We start from the raw sequence: 17482 nt of genomic DNA, 5'->3' as shown, positions 1-17482 counted from the left end.
GAAACTCCACCCCCCAACTGCTGCCGCTGTTGTTGTCGTGGGTGACCTCCTCCATCCCTGCTCCACCACCACCACCACCCGCCTCCCTCCTGCATCACACATCGCGAGGCCACACACCACCACACACCACCATCAAGATGATGTCCCGTGTGGCATCGTTGTCCCTACTGCTGTGTGGCCTCTACTGCTGCTGCGAGACGCTGCCAGAGACTCGCTGGAGGCCCATGCTGGGTGCACCGACCGCTATCCAGACCACGGACCCGGGCCTCCACACGGCGGCCGCGGCGGCCACTCGCCTGTTCAACTCGGGCCTCAACAGCCGCACGGTCTACAGACTCGACAGGGTGACGAAGGCCACACGCCAGGTCAGAGACGTTGACGGGTGGACACGCAGCAGCAGACCGCCGGTGCCAGGCTAGGTGCACGTCGATGCCGCGTGGAAATGCCAGGGTCGGCTTTGTCAGAATTGTTTTTGTTTTGGAGGAATCCGATGAGCTATGATACTCTTTTGTTGTTGTTGTTGTTATCACGGGATCGACCCCCCCTCCCCTCCCGGCTGTGTCAGTATGTTCGTGACGATATTTTTGTTTTATTCTATTAAGGACCGTCTCTTAAAATATATAGTTTTTTTTACAGAATAAAAAAAATATCTTGTTATTTTTGGCTGCCGACTCCGGGTCTATACAAAACAAAGATGTCATTGTCGTCTTGCATAGCTGATTGGGGTGGGGCAAGTGCTGTTAGCGAGGGGGTGGGGTGGCCAACACCACGCCCGGCCGCCTTTGTCTCCCCATTGCCCATGTTTACACACCGCACCAGGTGCTACTGATTTGAGGCTGAGACGACCTAGGGGAGGCCCATAACCGGTTGAGATTAATCGATCACTGGTGTGTTGGCCGTGAGCCAGAATCGAACTCGGGTCGCCGGGTTCATACCCAAAGGTCTTCCAGAATAAGCTTGCTCAACCTTAAAGAAACGTGTTAACTCGTAGGCTTTCGCGACCAATATTATTCATAATCAACGTTTTTGGGTTAGATCTCGTTATTAATAAATGTGTCGTAACCCTCCACCACCCGACACGGCCAATCGGCAAAAAAGTGTCACGTTGACAAAAAGACAAATAGTTTCACTACTTTAGCCCACCGGTGTGTTAAAGCGTGAATTGCCCGATGATGCTGGATGCAATTACCAGCGAAACGTCGTACTCAAAAAACGTGTTAACTCGTATATACAGACTGTATTGCAACTTCGATAGTGCCGTTTGCTGCTGGCCGCCAAACGATTATGGCCTGTGCTCAGCAACTACGAGAACAGAACAATGTCATCATCGGCTATTGTCCATAAAGTTTAGTCCCCACGCCAAACACACAAAATGTCACGCAGTCAACTTTTACACACACAGACAGTCATGTATACACAGAGGGCCTTACTCAGTAATCATGCCAACGTTGTTGGCATGTGGTTGGAACCGTGGGTTCAACGTTCAATATTCACTGGGTATACTATATATGTGCACGGAGGGATTTTGTGTGTGTTTTTGGATGTGTTTACACTAACATTGGCGCTGTTTCAGTGGTGTACATCACACCTTCGAAGGGGTGTGGGGAACCATTGCCTTAGTGCGGACTGAATAGAACTTTCAGGCGGCATCTTTGGTGGGCCTCAATTTAACTCACAACATAAACATTGAACGTTGGGCCAACGTCGGTCCAACGGTTCCAACCACATGCCAACGTTGGCGTATTTGACATACAGCACAATATTTTACTTAAAATGCTAGGTTGAACATTCCCTGATGGGTACCCAATTCGTACGGCTAAGATGATATGAGTGGCGGATACATATTGTTGTGGGCTGTTTTGACATGGTGTGGGGTCCTATGAAATGAAGTCGTGGGCTGTATTTGGCCCGCAGATCAGTAGATCCCCCCCACCCCTTCTTAGAAGGATGCTTTTGTATAGAAACAGTACGTTTACCCTGATGTATCTAACGTTCGAAATTTTAGGTTAAATTCAAACTTGTGCGGCTTAAACTTAAGCTGATTGTTGATGAGCAGTAATGCTATATACCACACAGCTACAAATAATATTTAATAAAACCCCACATATGAAGTGTCATTTGCTCGTGACTGCTGTTAGGGTCGTAAATGTTGACCTTTTAGACTGGACCTCATGCAAAACACAGGCCCCCGACTATTTCCACACCCTGCTTATAGCCGTCTATGACCAAATAATCCAAAATGATTTCGTCAAAATGTTGTTCATCGAAATGGCTTTTACCATTAATTTAATAGTAAAACTTAGGGATGTGTTTCGGACAGTCATTCCAACTGTACTCCTAACCTAAAAATATATACCTATATCACTTTTAACGATACAAAAATAATAAGAACATAAATATTGAAACTATTCAATAATAAGTAATTTAAAACTAAAATAATTAACCTTTTCAGGGAACTCCCCAAAATATCTGCATGTTGGTTTGACTGCAAAGGTGATGTGGAAACCTGACTGTTGCACTTTAGGGATACCGTGACACTGTCGTGGAAGAATGACAGCCTCCTGGGCGGTGGTTCTTTTTTGATCTCATGGCACGTGCTGTGTGAAATTTCATAACGTGGAAATAACATTTCGAAAAGTTAATTTGTCATTTGGGTTAATGCAACATTTTGTAAACTGAACGTTCGTCAATCATGTATTGTGATTTGTATTGTGATTTCCTCCAACACGAACCAAAGTTCACGGATTTAGTCAAACGTCAAAATGCAGGATCCTCGTGCATTGCGACGTGTACCTGGCACACCATATCCAGTCTTACCTCTCACTATCGATGTGACTACTGGTCATGTGCCTGCTCCAGTTCACCAGCCACCCAGAAATTATTCAGTGGCAGATGAAGCTCCTATTATTATTATTGCTACGAACTGATGTTCACTTTATCGCTTGATGGTGCAGATTGTGAGCGGTCTCAAGTATATCTTTGAGGCAGACCTGAAGAGCACGGAATGCTTGAAAATGGAGGAACGAGTGGCTGAGGACTGCAACTTTCACGACGATGGCGTAGCCACTGTGAGTACAGCCAATGCTTGGAAAAAAAAAATCCCCTCATTGTGCAATCGGCATCACGTAATGAGTCGAAGTATCCATTTGTATCTCTTGCAGAGCTGTGACGACCCTTCGTGTTTGAGAATGGTCCGCAGAAGCGTAGATCGCAGAGCTACCCTCCAAATGACCTCTGGACTACAAAGTTGAGAGGAAGCTCCTGAAGGCAGGCTACTCGCCAGTCTTGAAATGACAATATAAACATTGCTGATCAACTCTCGAGCATAAGAATTATATATATATATAAAAATTGACGACGTTTTGGCCCATCATTACTATTTCTCATTGCAATGACTGCTCCTTTATGAGAAATCACCAGTGGTTATAATATGGTCAGACCGGCTCGTGTCATGGGAATGTGAAAGTTTCACCACCAGTTAAGAGCCACGTGTAGGAGGTGAATGCTGCTCCACACTACTATGAGCAATAAGATGTGAAGTTATAAATAATATCATTAAAAATATACATCAAATTAGTTTTTTGTTGTACATTTGAAAATGTATAAATTAATGTACATGAAGCTATAAGGGTCAACCATACAGTCACATAAGGATATGAATTCAGTTGTTGTTTCTGTTGTTATTGCTGTTCAGTGTAAGAGTCTTGCTGTACGTGGCCATCCTTTGCCAGGTTTTCAAGTGCCGCTTTGAGGTGTGGACAATCCCCTGGCGCAAGCAGACCAAGGTGCTCAGTCAAAGCTGCGAGCAAAACAACCCAATCAAACCTTCTACCATGCCAAACGCCTAATTAGGAACACATCATCCAGCTGGCTAGGCAAATATAAACATGCATTTGGCCCGCCAGCCAATTATTTGGGCACACGTACAAAAACCAGACATGTTCAGCTAGTTATTCAGGCACACAGCGAGACACCTTTATAATTAGCCAGACACACATACATCGAGTCATTTGGATGAGTCAGACGCACAGTTAGCTTTTCAAGCACGCAGCCAGTCTACTTGATGGCTTTGATGAGCACACTTCCACTCGACATTCATAAAATTAGTAGACACCTAAGTCCACTGGATAATGATTCATTTGCACATCTACGCAGCTGGACAATTAGGAATACATTACACCGTGAGAAGACAAATTAGCGACTCTGTAAGACTGTGTTTGGTATTGAGGTGCGACAAGGAGTTGAAGATTAATTTACAAACATTTGCTTTTAAAATATGACCAATACACACATGACACAAAGTGTTACTCTATTTCAGAACATATAAAAAAATAGATTTTTAACACTTGCTTTAATTTAGCATGTATACTGTTGTTTTTTTCATTGCTTATATTAATATTATCTCTTCATCACAGTTATTTGATAGTGTAGCCACTGTTATTAACGAGAACCCTGTATTTTCACATCTCTTGCACAATTATTAAAAACGTCAACGAATTGCGTCGGTTTTTCGCGGTTGCGTTGCACAACTCGCCGTTGTTGTCTGCGGTCGTACTCACGAGCACGTCAACATGATGCCTCGCGTTCCGCTCCACTGCCGAGCGGAAAACGTCGGTACATCCTACCGAACAGCATGTGGTACAACCCAAAACACACACACACCGGTGAGCTATGCTACTCTTTACACAACCTGGAATGGAAAAAAGAAATACAGACGCAAATTGTACTAAATGCAACTTTCATATCAAGACCGTTTGCAAGTTGTGGCAAAGGAATTCAAACGTCCATGTGGAGTAATTGAAAAAGAGGTGAGAGAGGGAGTTTGGGGAGTTTTAGCTTGAGTGAGGAATGGTGGCATAGACTGCTAGGGGCCCAAGGGCAAAATGTATACAACTTTATTGTTGGAAGTACAGATGCAAACACTTCATTCGGAGAGGCAGACTGTCTTGAGCCTGGGTCTGAACAGGATGTCTCAAGCAGTGAGGATGGCCAGAGTAAGAGATAACCGATGGTTGAAGTAACAAAGAAGGTGTGACCTCCCACTGCGCAAATGTTGACAGACTGGAGCAGAGGGAACGTGAATACGTTGGGAGTTACACCGGACAGGCGATCACGATGGGACATACGTTTGAATTTCAGTGCGACTGACGCATTTGACATAGACGATATTTAACGTGGGGTTTTTACACATAGTTTACGATTAGAATGTTTGCATGTTATGTACTGTCGCTCACCTTTTTTGTTGCGAATTAGAAGCCGCATAATCTCAATGTATGCTTCACAATTGATTCTCTCTCTAAAACAATAGTATTAGCAGTATTAATCGCAAGAAATAATCAAATATAATCGTATTTTGCATATTAACATTTAGTTGGAAATAAAATCAAGTTTATCTCACCAGGCTTGCGTGTGGGTACACTTTTGTTTACAGTGAATGTGGTTGCGGTTTTTGTATGACGTGTGAGAAATGTGTTTCCTTTGCACAACACATGTTACTTCAATTGCAGTCCAGAAAATCGGGCCACCACTCACAAAAGATTGCAAAACTATTTTTTTTTATAAAAGCCACCCAAATGCAAACGTGACCATGTGATCGAAGAAAATAAATACATGCTTTACGATGAATCTGTATTCTTCTTTATCGTCGGTGATTTTATGAAATAGCTCCATTCAGGGCCTTGATTCAAATAATGGATCGATTCCCCTTATAGATTTTTTCCATTGTGAATAGTAGTGCCTCTAGTGGCTACAAAGGACATGATGGTTACACACAATTCAACACGTGTATTGTGAGCTCGAAAATCGATTGTCCACCCCTTTTAGGAAGTTTCTGTTTGCGAGCACCTATAACCCTACGGTGTCACTATCATGCGGCGGGGCTAGTGCTGCGAGCACCTGACCACGTTTGTGTCTCCCCCCGCCCCCCCCCCAGTAATAATGTTGCCCAGACCATACAAAAGGCTCATTAGATATTTTGGTTGGCACAGGCCAGGTTCATGCAGCAATCCTTCTTTGGGCTTTGTTTTCCTCAAGTCGTGCAGGAACTTCACCCAGGTCACACGAATTCTAAAGCGATGTGCCAACTAGCCCGCTATTCACCACTTCCCGCACGTGTAAGCAACGTTGCAACGTGGTGTTTGTGAAATGGTGAAACGCACATGACGAACGCACACAGATGGGCAAGTTTGTGAAAATGGATCAGCCACTTAAAGCTGTGACAGTCATGCGCACTGCCTTGGCCGTCTTCTTCCCCTTCATGACACCATATACCGTACACGTATTTGTCAGCGAATAAACATATACCGCTACTAGTTGCGTGCTAATGTGTGGTCCAAAGTTATTTGAAAGGCCTATTCGGCCCTCAGTAAGGACATGGTGCCACTGCCCCTGGTATGTGTATTTATATTCTACAGGGTTGAGAACCAGTCACACCCACAGCCCAGATGATTATGTACGAAGCGATGCGTCCAAATAGTTTGTCTTCATTTGTTTTCGGTGGGGTTTTCCTCTTCAACTAGGAGACAAAAAACATTAGTTTTCCCGACTTTGAACTGCTTATTTGTTTGAATGTATAACACGCATTAAATTGTTCATTTATCCGTGATAAAAAGGTTTGTTTCCTTCACACCACGGGAAGAGGGGTAGAGACAAGGAAGTTCCCGAGACAGAGAGGTGGACACGGCTCAAGGTGAGCAGCGGGAAAGTGAGGAGGGAGAAGGAATGGCTGGGTCAGGATGTCGGGGATTGTGAGAGTTGTGATGATGATGATGGAGAGGAGAGGGAAGAATGGCAGGAGAGCAAACACGTTAACGGCACGGAGCAGCGTCTGTTTTCACAGGGAGTGGGGAGAAGGGAGGAATTAAGTGGGGGTGGCCACACGGCACTTGATTTAGATATTAGCGTTATTTCATCATTAGAACAGTGGCAATGCAGCAATTAGTAGAGCAGTTGCACGAACACAAATATTGCCCAAAACCTCGCTTGAAATTTCTAAACAGTGGTGTGTTTGTGACTGCATAAACTTTCTGTACCAACTTGGCTGGAGTCGCATCCATGACTGGACAACCCATAACGATGACCACTGCACTACATGTTGCTTTACAGAAATCCCTGGATATTTCCACGTTAGCTTGGCCGTTCAAGTGACCGAGTTCCAGTTGCCAAATCTCGTTCTGATATTCTCTTTTGACACGCGTATCTCGGCCATGGTACGCAACAGTTTCCCGAAATCGTGGAGAGATTCGTCGAAAGGCGACTGTCATCAGGTCCCATGGTATGAACAAGTGCAGTCTCCAGCTCGTATTGTCCACGATCTCTCTGGCCTCTGTGTAGGTATGGGGGTATTGAGTGGTGGTTTTATAATCCCTTGTACTGGTAGGAACTGCCAGGTTACACCAGTCCACAGGGGATTGTGTCCGTCGTGCAGGGAGGGGCTGGTCACCCCGTGGTGCCCTTATAAAACTCAACGTTTAACCTACTCACGCCGGCTTGTACCCACCCTCAGTCGGCCATATTTGCGGAATACACCACGCCGCCGTTGACCCTGGCCATTGACAGAGCAACCCAACGTTCCTACCAGCTCCCTCCGTAGGAATGTGTTTAAAATGTAAACAGACCTGCCCCTACTGGACATCTGTGAACAGAACTTTATTTGCTCAGATTCCTCCAGTATAAATATTCCAATACATTTCGTCGTGCTATATTTGGACTCCCCCCAGCCCACCTCCCTCCCACCCCGACCCTTGAATGGGGGTCATTGTTTCACGGGGCTGGTGAATGCACCACTTCTTTCCCCCTTGCCCTGACCGCACCGTCGGCTCTTTTGCTGCAACGCCATGGCGTTGCAGCTGCCACTCACCACCACCACTCGCATGGCCACGTCACACGGGAGCGGAGGACGGCGGCCTTCACGCGGCCCCATCTCTGCCAAGTGAGACATCACGACGGATGCCATCAACGCGGCGACCGAACATCGACCCCCCGGGGTCTCCAGAGCGACAACAAACACCACGCCAATGGCCGTATTCGAGGGCCAAACGACGCGCCACATGGCTCCTTAGACGAAGATCCTCCAACCGAACAATGAGGGGCTCTTGCCCGGGCGAAGTGCGAGTATTTTGCCGCTGTTCTTGACGAGGTTGTCCGACTCGACCACCTGAATGCGAAACTGTAGTTGCTCTGCATCGACTTCAGCCACACAAAAGAAGCCACGCACCACAAGAGGGCCTCTTTAAAAGTTCACCCCCCTTTGCGTTCCCTGCCAATTTCCCATAAAGAATCAAATAACCAGCGCCCTCTACACAGCCCTGCACGACCCCTGGGTCTACCCGCCTTGCCAATTGAAACAAAGCTGCCCTAAAGCCAAAAGCAAGTCTTGGGAATCGTCCATATACCCCTAAAACACAGAATCTTTGATTTTCCTGGAAATATCTAGCGTTATGAAGCTCTTTTTTCACGGATCTCCAGCAATGAATTATTTACGAAAGAAAACAATTAAAGACCACGGCTCCTTTCAATTCGCTTTCAAGAACCAAACTAAATTTACGCGACTCCGCTGGCTGCAATTGTTACAGCCAATCCGATAGAGCGAAGGGACACCGATGTGCGCGACTCGGCCTATACACACACACACCATAAAGACCCATTCTCCGATTTAAAGCAGTGAGTCTATAATTAAGTCGCCGCCGCTATTTAAATATATTTCTCTCCCATGTCCGCTCAGTCACACAAACGCAGCCCTTGGTCGCCACACAAAGCAGGTCCCTGTGCTGTCAGGGATGAATGGAAGTTGGGGGGGGGGGGGGTCAATGCAGATACATGCAGTGGGGGTGAGCGGTGGGGGCGGGGACGTCGCTGCCGCAAAGTGACTCAATGCATCGTGCCATACAAGGGGAAAAACGTTCCCAGGACAAAGGCCCTGTTTGTTCGTGAAATGCATAGGCTGGGACATTTCTTCAATACTTACCACTGGGAGGGTTTCGCGATTGTGCCGCGTAGCTCTAAGATTACATTTTGGCTTGTACTGCGCAAACTACAGAGCGCATTAAAAAGAAGTTTCAGATGGGCTTTGGTTAGAACTTGCAACAAAAAAGTTCCCCGTTAGCAATGTATACACATCGCACACACGCAAGCCGGAATGGTGGTGACAATGGCCTTAGCGCGTGTAATGCTCGTTAGAGGCACACGGTGCAATGCCAGCGATGTTGGTAGTCCAAACGTCCAGCTTTTTTTCTGCAAAAGCTCATTGTTTTCCTCCACCAGAAACACGATGGAAGACCACATTACACACACACGTTTGTTTGTCATAGGCAGACTTTATAAATCTTATGCCAAGCTGCAGGGCCCCAATCACAACAGCCTCATCCCGGTTTACCAAACCGACGGAATAGTTTCTTTCCATTATATTGTATATGATGCTTATTTACATACTGTATGGATGCTATACACAGAAGTGGGTGGACAAATGCAGAAAATATGAAATAGTTTGTTGCATCAAGAATGAATAACTGCGCTCAACTTCAGCCGTCACAGCCCAGAACGTGGTTCCGACAATTATTTTTCGCACTTTGATTTGTCATCATTCGGCACTGCACCAACGTCGAGTCAAACATGTTCATGGGATTAAAGGCATATTAGGGCACCAAAAACACAAACATTTCCGGATAGACCCAACTCGTACCTCTAGTGGTTTAATGCCTTACACCCCGGATAAGCTCCTACTCCAAAGTCAGAAATCAAAAGCGAAAAATGGCTGCGTGAAAGACGAGTTGTCGACCAACATGGGGCTTTTATCAAGGAAAAGAAACCAACAATCGTAGTTCTTGTGGAAGCACAGGCTGGGTAGATGGCATGGAAGCATCGCAGGCTAACGAGCAGTGGAGACGGTACACATTTTAAGGGCACAACCGAGCAATGTCTTGGTACACGTCAATGATGTGGCGTAATAAAAAGTACCGCGTCACAACACCGCAGTGACATCACCAGACTACAGGACGCGCACCTGAAAGTCAATTTCAAGTCTTACACCCCCCCCCCCCCAATCATCCAAATTCGTGGGACCCGGGCCTTAGAACACGCCTAGCAGGGCACGTCGCGGTTCACATCTCCACACCCCTGAGCCAGCAATTCACAACAACCTGCTACGCGCGTCGCGTTTTTACCAACTTGTTTCTATTCGGTTCTTTTCGGATTTTTTTAAATACAACCTTGTCCACAATTGCGCCGAATTTAATGGCACCGTGTGATTTGCATATCAAGGTCAAAAGGTGCAGCCCTGAAATTCCTTGCTCACGCTACTGCTTGCACGGGGGGGTGGGGGGGGAGAAACTTCACTCGCAGCAGGGCTCGATGGCATTCGGCCTACTCCTCCACACTGGCTAGGAAGTCTTGAAAGAGGTGGGTGTACCCACACTTCGCCCCACCACACAATCTGCTGATCAACTGTCGTTGTGATCATTTATAAGGCTGGGTGGACAGAGGTGCGGGGGGGGGGGGTGATTTAATGACTTTGTTTTTGTTTCAAGTTCCACGCCGGGAGATTGAATCAAACTGGCAATCTATAGATTGCACATAAATCCAGCTTGCCAACCACGACACCAATGCAGCATAACATTTGTACGCATTAATCTATGCGACAATACGCTCGTATGACGAGTATACAAATTACATACACCACGATAAATCGTGCCCAATTCCCATGGGAATTCCCATGGGAATTGGGCAAGATTTTCCCATGCTATTCAAGGTTGATTATTATTACACCAGTGGATCGAATTGTGACTTCTAGAGATGACAATCCATTCGTGTTGTGGGCCCCATCTTCAACCAACTCTTCACATCTCGGCGGTAAGAGGAGGAGATGGGGGCGGCAGCAGTGGTGGTGGCGGCGGAGGCGGGTTCGCCATCCTGGCGGCGCACGCCTGCTGCTCCGATCCTTCCGCCACGAGCTCTTCGTCCACGGTGGACACCTGCAGGTCGCCCCGACGCCGGTACTGCCCGTTGTGGCGGCCCCGCTGCTGGTACCGGCCGCTCATGCCGCTCGCCAGAGGCTGCGGGACGGCGGCTCGCTCGCCGTACGAGCGCGCGGTGTAGGTGTCGCCAGGGCGCGGCGGGGAGCCCGCGACGGCGGCGGAGCTCTCGTCGCAGTCTTGCCGACACCGTTTCGCGCGCCGCTTCTGCACGAGCGTGGCGAGCAGCAGCGCCATCATGACGAGCAGGAAGAGGCCGCAGGCCACGGCGCCCAGCACTACCGCGAGCACGGCGGCGGACATGCTGCTCTCCTGCACCTCTGCACGAAATGTACATTTCGATATCTTACCTGGCAGATTCAAATCATTCCCCATGCAGCATTACCCCCATCCAAAAATAAAATAGTGCCTGCCCCTGGCCAATAAGTAACCGTTCCAAGGCCAAATTGTATAGGGACAACGCCCACCAACCACCATGGCTGTCGCAGCCTTCAGCAAAACTTGACCCAGAAGCCTCCACCGCCGCTTCCTCACACAAAAAAACCCTGCCCTGTATAGCCTGAGACTTTTGGGGCTGTTAGCGAGTACCTAGGAAGGCCAGCACGGTACGCAGGGGGTGGTGGGTGGCCAGCACCATGCCCGGCCACCTTTGCCTCCCCAGCGGTGATTTTTTTTCACTTTACACACTGCACCAGGTACGAGGCCAAGCTGATCTAGGAAAGGCCCAGAACAAGTTCAGAATCGTCGGCAATGTTGGCCAGGAGTGGGAATCGAACACGGGTCGCAGGGTTCTTAGCCCAGCACGCCAACCGCTACACTGCCGCTCCCCCCACTATCGCACGCACAGGCGGGTTTAGCTCGAGCGTGGCACCTTCGAGCTGCACGGTCGTGCAGCGCACGCCCTGCCACGCCGGGTCCACGTCAAGGAAGCCGTCGTGGCAGCTGCAGGTGTAGGATCCCTGCGTGTTGCGGCACGCGGCGTTGGTGTCACACAAGTGCTGCTCTGCCACGCACTCGTCCACGTCTGCACACAGACAGAGCCACTCAGCCACGCATGCCCCCACCACACGCCCTCCATGGTCGCCTTCAGAAAATAATCAAATTGTACTTGAATAGACACTCGGAGACTGTTGTCTGCCAAAACTCACAGCTAAACATTTTGGGTGCCCATGGCAAGGTGCTATCCCTCACGCACCCTTGTACTCAGTTAAGGTATTAATCACCAATGGTTTGGCGTGAGCGGGACCTTAATTTCTATATTCTTAGGTTTTTTCGGTAAAGTCACGTAGGTAAAACATTAAAATTAATAAAAGTAAAATAAAAATCACGACGTTTCGGAGGCAACACAAGCTTCCGTCTTCATTAATTTCTAGTTGCCGGGTTCTTAATGCAGTGCCCTAACCACTACAATAGCACTCCCCCTGTATACACACACAAAAATGCCCAACGCTTGCCTCAGAACACATGAATGCAACAAAGAGGCCATTAAAATGTTACATGGTGAAAATCCGAGGATGAAAAAGATCCTACTGAAAACACCAATAAATATGTAGCATCATTTACATTACTGCATATGAATAGAGTCCTACGTTTCCTGCTATAAGAAAAAAACATGTGCTGGTTGGTCCACAAGCGGGCAAATGACGTCACCCACATCCCAGAGGTGAGCCGGGTTCGAGCGTACCGACGTCATGCCTACCCACCCCAACCTCCACCCTGGCCAGGGAATGCACGAGCCGTGCTAGTCTTTACAAGAAAAGGTGTGGATTCTTCTGAAGTTGTGGGAGCTCTAGTCCCATGGGCCAGAGCACAAATTGGTGCCACCTAGGAGTTAATACACAAGGTCTAAGCGTCAACCATTTACTTAGGATGGCCAACCAAGAGTAAATTGCTCGATAGCCCACAAATAGAACCCAGAAAGTTGTTACGCCACTGCAGGTCGTACCGCCAGGCTAAAACTTCTCTGGGCGCACAGACTACTAGACATCTCCTGCGTCTACCTGCCAAATCCAGCCATGGGGGGGGTTCTCTCCTGGCCTCACTGGTGCCCCCCCCCCCACCCCCCGTAACTCCATCACCACGCATACCCTTAACATGCACGGCCAGTAGCTCCAGACTCGTGCCGTTGTCGCGGCTGCTTAGGAAGTGGTGGTGGCCGTGGCCCAGGAAAGCCTGCAGCTCCGAGCGGGCCCCCGCGTGCGTGTGCGGGCGCAGGAAGAGCCCAAACTTGGTGAGGAACTCCGATTTGCTGATCATCCTGGTGGTGGGGTGAGTGGGTGGGGGACGGATGTCACAAAATTATGCATAGAGTAAAAATTAACGCGTGTGGCTTAAATCGGTTAATACATTCTTATCAGTCACTGCTGGATCAGTGTTCTTCGTTGCAAGGCCTACGGGCCACTGGCGGCCTTTAATGCGGCCCCCGACAATTACACAAAATGTGAAAAACCCCCTTAATGCTGTCAAACCAAGTTCCAAAACAGCCCCCCCCCCACCTCTGAATATGAGTGAAGAACACCGTACAGGATTGAAGGCAGTCCCAATAAAGCCGCAGTCATTCATGGTTACGCAATGCAACAACCACCAACCCAACACCTGGCACACAAGCAGCGTTAAAAGAGTTCCATCTCCGCAGTGGAACTCTGGGTACACGTTCTTTCCTTGGGCTACTAATCCTGTGGTCACAATCTTACCGACCGGCGATGGCCCCCTCGCTGGCAACGCGTCCCGACTGGGCGAAGCCTTGATGCGCCCCTTTGTAAGTCTATAGCTGGATGAGGGCCTCCACAAGCCGTGCGGTTCTTGAGGGTTATTTTACCGAACTTCATGCTGGTCAGTGCGGGTTGGTGAATGTGGAAGCTTAGAAGTACTGTACAACAATAGATGTCGCTGGACTCTCCTTTGCTGCCCACCACTTTGCCCTGGAGAGCTATGGACACAACCTATTGTGTGCTTGGTGGGCACCCATCTGACTACGGTACTAGGCAGGGTCAAACCTGCTTGGCTTCCAAGATCTCACAAAACCGGGCGATCAGATGATAATAACAATGCAAAGACTACGCACCAGTTGGAATGCCTGGGCACCACTCCGAGGAACGTGTCCTTATTGACGCTTTCCAGCTCAGACTTGTGGATCTGCAATGAAAGTGGGGAACGTGGTAGCACACATTGGAGCACCACACAAATCAAGAACATCGTCGCCATTGTCGCCTTTGTGTATTGCTAGATATCGTACCACGCACCAGCATAGACCGAGTCGCGCGGACCAGTGTAGCGGGCGCGTACGACTGAACAGATTGCTGCACCAGCGGTAGTCGCCAGGCAGGAAACTCGCTCGCTACGCTGTATGCACTGGAGCATATAACCAACACACAGAAGCAAAACGCGTGTGGCGACAAACACGCATGCACACGACTTGAATTACACGCTTCGGATTATGTTACAGATGTTGGGATTCAAGGATGTTGGATCTCTGATCGTTTACGACTACGACCACTAATTTTACATCGTTTTACAAAGTAAACAAAGAATGTCCGAACCAGGCGTGAAGTCTGGGAAGCGCTCTCCCTCTCTCGGCACGCCCCTTACCAGGTGCTCCAGGTGAGACTTCAGGAGCTGCACCAGCTCCTCAACCTCCACCTTCGTGTTGTTGCGACTCCGCAGGGCCGAGTGCACCGTCACCTCAAACCACGTGTACTCTGGGGGGGGGGGCGACACATTGCACGCACAAACGGGGAGACACCCATCCCACACCCCCCCCCCCCCATATAGCAGGAGGAAGGATTCCCTTTTGAGGAGCTGAACAGGACTTTCACATCTCTCTTTGGTAGGTAACCAGTCACATTACACCAGTGTGAAAAGTTCAACATACATACACGTACAAATAACGTGATAAACAACGTGCGCCTCCATCCAGTTCTGTATAAAGAGCCCCCCCCTCCACACTCACCAAGCGCAGTGCAAAGATAAAGCAGACATTGTTTTTTCAGGGCTACCTTTGGGTTTAAATGGTCCCGAATGTGTGCGGTAGGACGGTCCCTTGACTCCTCCAGGCTGCTGGTTGTTCTGGGCGTCTGCGTCACGGTCATAGGGGACACACGTCACAGCAAACAGGGCCAGTGGCAGGGGCAAGGCCAAGGAGACGGCAAGCTGCAAAGTGTCGCCCCAATCACGAAATTCACCAACAGTCAGATCTCAAAGCCAAGCAGGGTTGGGTTAGCGGTTGGAAGGGTAACACCACAAGGCTTGCTGGGTGTTTGCAAATGTTGGGGTTACATGCTGTGGCCAGGAGCTTGCAGTGCAGAGTGTCACCCCCCCTCGCAGTTATGCGTGGGGAGTTCAGGATTTCCTCCCGTATTAAAAACCAAAAACACATTTCAAATGGAATAAACCAAACATTTCAATTGTAGCAGCAATCTCCTGAAAACGAGAATCGGCAAGGGTTTGTGCGAGTAAATATTTTTTTTAAAATGGGGAATATGCAACACCTTTATGGGCGACACTGGCCAAGCACACGCATGGCCACATTGCACCACAGTGTCCAGTCTGCACGGAGCCACCTCCACATGCTGCACCTCGCAGCCGGTGGAAATCCCGGCTGTTCCATGGCGAGCGTTGCTCACCTTGCGGTGTGGCCTCCTCTGCAGGGGTTCTCATCCTCTCGATGATGTGGTCAAGCGGGCCCCATCCCGGAGGAGAGAACAAGATGGACACCTCTTTGTCCACCGGCTCTGATGGAAGGGAACTCGTCGCGGCTCTAAAGGGCTCATCTCCATCCTCCTGGGGTGTCCCAGTTGGATCAACTGCCAAATTTATTCCCTTGTCGGTTTGTGACGAAGACCAATTCTGGATAGGCGGCTGGGTTTCTAGCTCGGAGTCACTCGTGGTGCCCAAGTAGAACTTCTCCAAACTTGGCCCCGGTGGAGTGGGCACAGCGTGACGCTCGGGTCCATTCTCCAGCAGAGGTTCCAGCCGAGGTTCCAGCTGCTCCTCCTCCTCTTCTTCTTCCTCTTCCTGGGCCTCCTCAGTGGGGCGGTGAGAATGGTATTCATCAGCAACAACGGTCACCGGCACGGCATCTGTACCATTGTCCTCGCCGAAGGTCCACAGAGTGGAGGCAAAACTCTCTGCCCCACTGCTGGGATCTTCTGCAACAGTGTCCAGTGGCAGCGGAGACGGTCGGCCGATGGCAGCACGGCGCTCGGGGCCGTGCTCCGTTGATGACTTTTCGAGAAGAAGAGTTTCCTCCTCGGCCGCTGCCTGGCTCTCGAGGTGTTTGGCCACTGCCAAGAGCCACATGTTCCCCTGCGGTAGGGCCGGCCTATGAGTCAAGGGGAGATGTAGAGGGACAGGTGACATGGACGAGGGTGCGGATGACAACGTCGCGAGAACATCGCTCTTGGTGTCCGACCTCTGCACGTCCGTGAAGGTCGGCGGGCGTCTCGGCGACTCTGCCACCATGGCCGAGCCTTCTGGCCGTTCGCTCCAATCGCGCGTCGTGACTTCCGTCACACCAGGGGACTGCGTGCTGGTTCCGCTGGGATGTTCACCGCCGCCATCCACGCCTTGCGCCACCGGGCTGTGCGTAGAAACCGTAGAGAGCGTGGAGACAGCGGTGTGAATCTCTTTCAGCCGCATGGACCGCGTCGTTTCTGTGGTCGTCCCTCTCGAGCGGCCCAGGGTGGCTTTCACAATCTTGCCAACGGACGCCGGTGTCAACGGTGTAACTGCCCGGCGTTGCCCTCCTAGCTCCTCTTCCACCTCCGTGGATTTAGCGGATGACAAAACGGTCACCATGGTCGACTCCAACACTGTCAAATCCTCCTGCACGCCCTTCACTGGAAGTAACATCCAACGCCACAAGCGGTCCCATCGACCTTCAACAGCAGAGTCTCCCTCCGGCGTCGCCTCCGCCATTGCCGTAGCTTCCATCGCTGCCTCATTCGTCATCACTGGAGCCTCCTCATAGTCCCCAAAAGTCAAAGCATCTTCGTTCCTTCTGCCATCACGACCTGAGTTGCCACCATCATCAAGATCACTGTCATCATCGCAGCTCAGCTCCGAGAGGTTCACCACGTCGTCATCTTTGTCCAGGATGAAGTAGCGGCCCCTAAAACGACGCGGTGGCGCGGCGGCAGCGCCGCCACCACCACTCTCCTCGTCTTCCCGCTGGCCGGCCATGAGCACGACGCTCACGCCATCGCCGCGGGGGCTGTAGAGGAAGGCGCCGTGGCCCCAGCACGCCAGCACCATAGCGCTCGCAGAGCGGCGGGGCACCTCCTCCAGCACGAGCTTATCGCTCGAGAGGCAGCACTCGCCGCGCCGTCCCGCAAACCCGCACACGCGCACCAGCACGGCCTGGCCCGGCCGCGCCGCTCGCACCGTCCAGCGGCAAACCGCGCCCGCCGGGTAGGAGCGCGGGAAGCCGGGGGACGAGAACGAGCCCGAGCGGCCACGCAGTTCCACGTGGCACTCGGGCAGCGGAACCGGCTCCTGGGCAGTGGACGGACGCGACT

The 17482-nt window shown here is 50.1% G+C and overlaps 1 protein-coding gene across 1 annotated transcript; it reads left to right on the top strand.

The window, feature by feature from the left end:
* LOC144943982 (cystatin-like) lies at positions 1-5400 on the top strand. The gene is made up of 3 exons (XM_078871928.1): positions 1-365; positions 2955-3068; positions 3732-5400. The coding sequence occupies exons 1-3, from the start codon at positions 138-140 to the stop codon at positions 3846-3848; spliced, it is 459 nt and encodes a 152-aa protein (XP_078728054.1). The 5' UTR covers positions 1-137; the 3' UTR covers positions 3849-5400.
* The last annotated feature ends 12082 nt before the right edge of the window (positions 5401-17482 follow it).

This window comes from Lampetra fluviatilis, chromosome 33 (assembly GCF_964198595.1).
Source record: "Lampetra fluviatilis chromosome 33, kcLamFluv1.1, whole genome shotgun sequence".
In the NCBI taxonomy this organism is placed as follows: Eukaryota; Metazoa; Chordata; class Hyperoartia; order Petromyzontiformes; family Petromyzontidae; genus Lampetra; species Lampetra fluviatilis.
This window is presented reverse-complemented; position numbering and strand designations above follow the sequence as displayed.

Coding starts and splice junctions, on each gene's coding strand:
- LOC144943982 (XM_078871928.1), top strand. CDS start 138: ATGATGTCCCGTGTGGCATCGTTGTCCCTACTGCTGTGTGGCCTCTAC. Junction 366..2,954: donor TGACGAAGGCCACACGCCAG/GTCAGAGACGTT, acceptor TTGATGGTGCAG/ATTGTGAGCGGTCTCAAGTA. Junction 3,069..3,731: donor ACGACGATGGCGTAGCCACT/GTGAGTACAGCC, acceptor ATCCTTTGCCAG/GTTTTCAAGTGCCGCTTTGA.